Genomic DNA, 6,685 nt, shown 5'->3' with positions numbered 1-6,685 from the left:
GTTTGTCTTTTTGTTCCATATCACAAGGAGTGCCTATAACGGGTTTATGATCAAACAGAGTTGCCAAAATCAATCATTGCTGATCAAATATTACTGATAAGTCATCAAGTTGACATACAAATAGTCTAGTGATAGGTAGAATAAGGAATCGTGCGGATAAATAAATATCGGAGAATAAGTTCACCTAAATAACGTGTTTTTTTTCGTAATCTTCAATAGTTTGTAAGTCGCTTAAAAGTATGACATATGAGTTGATGAATTCCTATTTTCGGTTTGGGTTGTGTGTTTACGGTTCTTCAATCCTTTTATTTAATATTTAAATGATACTTTAAGCTAAAGTCGGTTCTCTCCATCTGTGTTCTCCATCAGCCATTCACTCGTTTCTTGCTATCTCTGGTGTGTTTTCTTTCATTATTAAACAGCACTTAAACCACAGGCCAACTACCCGGTTAGCCAGTGCCTTCAACTTTCACACGCTTTCTGCCTACACATCCACCAACATATACCACACACACACACACACACACACACACACACACACACACACACACACACACATACATATGCGACTCGGCATACACTCCTCTTCTCAGTCTGCCCACGCGACTTTAACCGTTCCCATTTACCGCCCACAATCATTTTGCATCTTGCGTTGTAATATTACGTTGAAGCGCAAAATATCATTTCCGTTCCCATTAATTAGGGGAAATGAATGTGCATCGTAAGCTGAGAACAGTTGGCAGCGAAAGCATTCCCAGTATATTTAACACTCTCTTAAACGGAATTTGCGCTCTCTTAAATTGAAAAACAGTGTAACAGTCAGAAAGGAGAAAGACATTAATACTGGGTACAGATGTGCCAAATTATCAGACTTGGCTTGAAATATATATAGAAGTTCTAAGAATGAGATGGATTTGTGGAATAATTCTCATAAAATTGATAACAAAACACTTAAATGCTTCAAAGAAACCATAATTGTTCTGAGTTTTTGTTTACTTGTTAGCAATATTTTTAAAAAGATCCCGTAATACTCTGCAATTTTTGAATGCTGAAACAGTTTCACCTACTACAAAAATACTGAGTTTAGTTTTAAGAGCTGCAACCCCTCCATTCACTGTGCTTCAACAGTTTTGCCTAGTTTATTTTCATCCTTTCATTAAGTTGGCCTTTGTGAAGGATAATTAGATAAAACGCCTCCGCACGAAAATGCAAGAGGCTCACAACACAAAACACTGGACAGTCCAGGCATTTAGTTGGCCCAACCCGCTATTTTGCCTGCTAATGCCACTACAGGTGCATTTCGCTTTTAGTTCGTCAGCTGCACTTTAATTGGATTAGGCTTACACTGATGCATGTGGCATGTGCCACCCTTTTTAGTTTGTTAGAGATAATCCCAAAATAGAACTAATATTTGGAGAGACACTCAAATGCCTTTTGCCAGCTAGGCATAAAAATCAATGCCATAAAGTATGCATCAGCATATATTCACAAAATAGTCACATTTTGAGCATTTTTAAGTGTTTTTTTAGATTGTTTATAAACAATTTTCTACCTACTATTTTGCTTCTTAGTTTCTTTTTTTCTACTCGCTATTGCATACTTCACGGGGCCAATTTTCTTCATACGCAATTGCTTGGAGTTCGTTTTATGTATATATGTATCAAAGGAAATAACTATCTATAACTAAAGTAAACTAACTTATCATAATCATAGTTTAATTTCTTTACGCCTTTTTAAATAAATTTCAATTGGAATAGGCACAAAACCGATGAAAAATCACAAAAGCCAAAAATTTGAATAACATGAAAATAATCCAATTTAAAAGACCTGAAGTCTATGTCAGACTTTTGATACCCATTTAGACTTCTCATTTAATCTTAACAACTTCATGTCCCTAGTTGCCATTTCTACAGAAAACTTTCATATTATTCGTTATGCTAGAGGGTAATAAAATTTCGGGACTATTATTTTAATTTTATTTAGTATTTGGGTATTTTTATTAAAAAAAAAAAAACAAAATAAAAATGAAATAATTTTACCTGTGTGTTAAATAAGTCATTCTAAATGTACTTCCATACATACATATATATATTTGCCGGCCTTATACAAAGGCCGGTAATCCCTTTGCACAAAAGCAGCTTTAAACGGATTTAAATGGAATAAAATTAAAGTAACAACAAAAACTGCAAAATCATATTAATTGTTTTTTTTTTGGCTTCAAGTCCCATTAGTCGGAGTGTCAATCGATTGAATAAATGAATGCCCAGAGAAGTGTTTACCAAAAGGGGAAATAGAACGCCCTAAGGGAAACATTGCCAATACTTAACCAAAGGATGCAGACAAAACGCTGACGATATGGAACTTTAGTCAGCGAAAAAATTAATTAACTTAAGAGGAAACATTGCATTGACCTCTTTTGTCCAACAATGAAATAATAATGTATATTATTTACGAAAATTTGCTATTTTATTTTTGTGATTTTTTAAAGTTTTCTTTTTTTGAAATGGTTCTATGCGGGTAAGTTCAACTTAAGCATTTAGGATTGGGTAATCTCTCTCTCGATGTGGGGACCTCTTAGTTCTGGCGGTGGATACCGTGGTAGCTGTTCTGCTTCTGGGCAGGAGTACGCTTGCCGAAGGGGCTCTTCTCGTTGACCTCGAGAATGTAGTCACCTTGCAGATCGTAATCGGCCTGGATGCCCATGAAGGCGCGCTTGCCGAAGCCATCCTTTTCCTTGTACTGTTTCAGAGAGTTGGCTGGAACGGCGGGGAAGTTACGCTCGCTGCCGGGACGCACAGACTCGGCAAAGTAGCGGGTGGCACGGGCAACAGCCTCGATCACATTCTTGGCACCGACAACACCAGCAGATGGGCCATTGGGATAGAAATCAACATCACCGGAGCGAATGGGTGTACCCATGCCGAAGGCCGAGGTGTGGATGGCATCAACGAAGTCAGCATCGCCGCGGGCAAGACCCACCAGAGTGTCAGGACGCTTGGAGATCAGTTTAGCGGGGTCCAGACCGGTGATGCGGCGCAGCTTGTGGCCGGTTTGCATGGTGAACTCATTACCGGCGGCACCAGCAACATGAGCGGCAATACCCTGGCCAATCAAGTGAATAATCTCTTGGGGCACGCCCTTGTTGGTCAGATCCACGAGAGTCTGGGCAACCATAGCGCCGGTGCTGGTCACATCGAGCAAGCAGTAACGCTTGAAGTTGGTCAGAGTGGAGCCCACATCAATGATCTGCAAGTAGAAAGCAGGAAAATTAAAATTAATTAATCTGATCGAATTGTCCCTAATCAATTGAAACCTACGATCAAATCGCCGCTGCGGGACTTGGCCGATTGCCATTGATCAGCAGTCTCATCGCTGGATGTGTAATCGTAATCCTTGTTCTTCAATTGCTCCTGGGCGAATTTCTGTTGCTCCTGCAGGTTGTAACGCTGAATGTAGGCCTGTTCCAATTTACGCATGGCCTTCTTCATGGTTGGCGATGTCTGGGGCAGACCAGTCAGCACAACGGTAACCTCATCCTCACCGAAGTTCTGCAGTTCCTTGGCCTTCTGCACGTAGTTGTTCAATTTGGCTTCCATGCGTTGACCATTGCTGACAATCCAGACTGGGACATTGCTGGGGCTTGGCACAAAGTTGGGACGCAAATCGTGATTAATGTGAGCAACATGGTAGATTTTCTCGATCAGTTCGGCACCGCGCTGCAGTGGCTCGTTCTCCAAGCGTTCCCAGGTGATCTCATCCAAAGATGGCACATTCTCCAATTCGGATGGTGTTAGCCATTTGCTTGGTTTCAGTTGGGCATCCTTGTTGGCAGATGCGACCACCAGAAGGCAGGCGGCCACTAGGCAGAATCGCAAACTCATGATTGAGATTTTTGTTATTTTTACGGAACGATCGATTTGTCCAAACGATTAACGGCGTTTGATGCCAATCTCAGGGCAATCGTTGGCTTATATACCCAACAATTTCACCTGCCTTCCCAACAGATTAACGCTGACCAAAGAAACGCCTCGTCATCGTCGCTGTCGTCGGACATTGCTGATCTATTTCTGCTGATCTAGGCAAACTTGTGCAATACAAAATTGCAAAATTAAAACACACAACAACTACAACAACAAGGGAAAACAATAACAAAACCAAAAAAAAACTGTTCAAGTTTGCATGTGTTTGGAAATCAATTGGTAATCAAAACCTTGAAATCGGATAGGTTTTTGAACCTTGTAATCTAAGCTGATCTTTTTCATTGATTTCACTTTACAACTTAGTTGTAGAGGTGAACGATGTTAACTAGTAAAAAGCGTGCTAATCAAAAGTTTAATAAATCTTTCAACAAATATTCTATTTACCCATAGATACATATCCACAAAATTATGAAGTAATATATTTTATTCGACTTTGTCATCAAAAATAGTAACGGAAATCCCAAGAGCTGTTGCATATTATGCTTAGTTGGCTGTTTTATGTTTTTAGTATTATGATTACATACAGATGACGGCATAATTGGGTATCTACTATATAGCCAATAAACTATATCGAGCTTACCAAGAACAGATACGTTACTTTTTTATCCATTATGTACCACAAATTGGTTCAATTTGTCTTTGTACTTTAATTAACATATCCATTTTAACAACTTTGCACCGAAATGAGTGAGACAGGAAATTAATCTTTATTTGAACTTGTCATCCCATTTCCGAAATCAATTTTTTGTATATTCTCACTTGGATTTGGAAAGAAAAATTTGAAAATTCTCATGTTTTTAATCCATTTTCCTATTTAAAATAAACGATTGGGACATAACGATGTTCTTCAATAAGTAAAAGTTACTTCGGACTATGAGATACTTTGGTGCAATCAAGCCCAAAAAAAATACTTCGGATCCTTGAATATTTTGACATTTAGTTTAACTTAGCAGACAAAAAAGTACTCCAAATGAAGCTGTATCCAACAACTAATTAATTCTAGCTTTGTATGGTATATACATTTTCAACTAAAAGGTCTACAATGCTTACTAGAATTTCATTTTTTTACAATTTGAACCAAAATAAATTTTGATAGATATGCATTAAGTATCATGCAGCACTTGGCTAATAAATCGAGAGATTAGCTTTGCAAAATTCAATATTATTTATGTTTTAAAAAAAATATATATAAATACAGATATATATTTATGTGTATAACTATTAATATAGATAGTAAACCTAAGAGCATAAATTCTATATAACACGCTTATTGATATTAGTATAGCCGATGCCTATACAAGTTAGGCGAACTTTTTGGGCTCCACGTACATTCCGCTCTTCATCAGCATCTGCATCGTCTTCATCCTCGGGATTCTCCAATTTAAAGGTAATGGAGAAAAAGTCACGTAGATGTTGAAGAAAGTGTACTGTATATGTGGACAAGGCACCTGTAAATAAATACAAATGCCGTATATATGTAAAAAGGAAAATGTTAATTTAACTAAGTTAGTTACCTGTAACAAATTTGGAAACATTTTTCTGAGACAGGGCCATGTACAGAGCAGCAAGCCATTGATAAGAAGAATCACAACAGCCACCACGATAGATTTCGTCAAGCAGTCGCATAGCCGCCTCCTGCCCTAGTTCCTCCGGTATGGATGGAGACTCCTAAAGAGAGAAAGAGAGAGAGTAAATAAGCAGACAATAATTTATAATAAAAATATTCCGCATACCGATTCCTTTCTTGTATTGGATGTGCAATCAGCTGCAAAGCAAACACCATCGGTAGTCTCAGCCAATAGACAAATGCCAAATCCTGGAGACTTGCCAGACATTAGACCACGATTCTGATCGGTGTAGATATAGACATCGGGGAGGAATTTTAGCATACAACCCTTGGCCGACTCGACAGTTCGATTGGCCATGGCCGGTGAGACTTTACTGGCATAGACTGTGCCTCTTATACGTTTAATCATGCCTTGCTCCTGGCACTGAATAGCCCTAAGACTTTTACGCACAGGACACCGAAAAACAATTTCTCCACCACCCAGTGGGGCAACGCCTCGTCGCACCACCTTCAATTCGAGGCCCTCATCAACGAGCAGGAATCTTTTCAGTAGCGAGAGAGCCGCACCCTTGATATGGTCCACAGAGGGCGAATCTTTGCTGTTGGTTACTCCACTCAGGTTGCAATGCAAGGGCGTCTTACAGAAGGGACCCAATGCAATCAACGCGTCCAAATAGTAGCCAATTCCTCGTTGTGTGCAACAGTCATGATGCAATTGGCCACCATGGAGCAGGCCGGGTGTAAACATGATGCTTGTGCCGGCTGGATTCAATTCGATTTTCGTGCCATTCGTTACTTTATCCAGCAAACGTATTAGACTAATCTCATGCTCATGCAGTCCCGGAGCGCCTTCATTCTCAGATCTGATGTGGGTGATCTTCACCGGTTTTCCACTTAGCAAAGACAGCACTAAGCGCTGCTTTAGGAAATTGCTGCCACGATAGATAAGGCAATTGCCCTCTTGGGCAACAGGAGGCATGCTAAATTATTTAGTTTTATATATAATTCAATAAAATTTTTAATAACAACGATTCCAGACGCGCTACACGTGCCGTGTGTGTTTATCGACTATCGATAACACACTCAAAAATAAGCAATGTTGTTGCTGTTAATTAACAGGTGAGCAAAGATGAATGGT

General features: G+C 39.3%; 2 protein-coding genes across 2 annotated transcripts; both read right to left on the bottom strand.

Moving 5' to 3' along the window:
* Positions 1-2,442: 2,442 nt before the first annotated feature.
* LOC6649190 (vitellogenin-3) lies at positions 2,443-3,931 on the bottom strand. The gene is made up of 2 exons (XM_002071678.4): positions 3,318-3,931; positions 2,443-3,246 (listed from the first exon to the last, which is right to left on the bottom strand). Exons 1-2 carry the CDS (start codon positions 3,879-3,881, stop codon positions 2,575-2,577), a joined length of 1,236 nt encoding a protein of 411 aa, XP_002071714.1. The 5' UTR covers positions 3,882-3,931; the 3' UTR covers positions 2,443-2,574.
* Positions 3,932-5,121: 1,190 nt separating this feature from the next.
* LOC6649189 (probable RNA 3'-terminal phosphate cyclase-like protein) lies at positions 5,122-6,625 on the bottom strand. The gene is made up of 3 exons (XM_002071677.4): positions 5,714-6,625; positions 5,495-5,648; positions 5,122-5,428 (listed from the first exon to the last, which is right to left on the bottom strand). The coding sequence occupies exons 1-3, from the start codon at positions 6,524-6,526 to the stop codon at positions 5,235-5,237; spliced, it is 1,161 nt and encodes a 386-aa protein (XP_002071713.1). The 5' UTR covers positions 6,527-6,625; the 3' UTR covers positions 5,122-5,234.
* Between the last annotated feature and the right edge of the window lie 60 nt (positions 6,626-6,685).

This window comes from Drosophila willistoni, assembly GCF_018902025.1.
Source record: "Drosophila willistoni isolate 14030-0811.24 chromosome XL unlocalized genomic scaffold, UCI_dwil_1.1 Seg141, whole genome shotgun sequence".
NCBI lineage: Eukaryota > Metazoa > Arthropoda > Insecta > Diptera > Drosophilidae > Drosophila > Drosophila willistoni.
This window is presented reverse-complemented; position numbering and strand designations above follow the sequence as displayed.

Bases quoted from the DNA above. Each gene is read 5' to 3' on its own strand.
- LOC6649190 (XM_002071678.4), bottom strand. From the start codon at position 3,881: ATGAGTTTGCGATTCTGCCTAGTGGCCGCCTGCCTTCTGGTGGTCGCA. The intron at 3,247-3,317 runs GTAGGTTTCAAT...TTCTACTTGCAG, and splicing joins CCCGCAGCGGCGATTTGATC to ATCATTGATGTGGGCTCCAC.
- LOC6649189 (XM_002071677.4), bottom strand. From the start codon at position 6,526: ATGCCTCCTGTTGCCCAAGAGGGCAATTGCCTTATCTATCGTGGCAGC. The intron at 5,649-5,713 runs GTATGCGGAATA...TTCTCTCTTTAG, and splicing joins CCAATACAAGAAAGGAATCG to GAGTCTCCATCCATACCGGA. The intron at 5,429-5,494 runs GTAACTAACTTA...ATTTATTTACAG, and splicing joins TGTTTCCAAATTTGTTACAG to GTGCCTTGTCCACATATACA.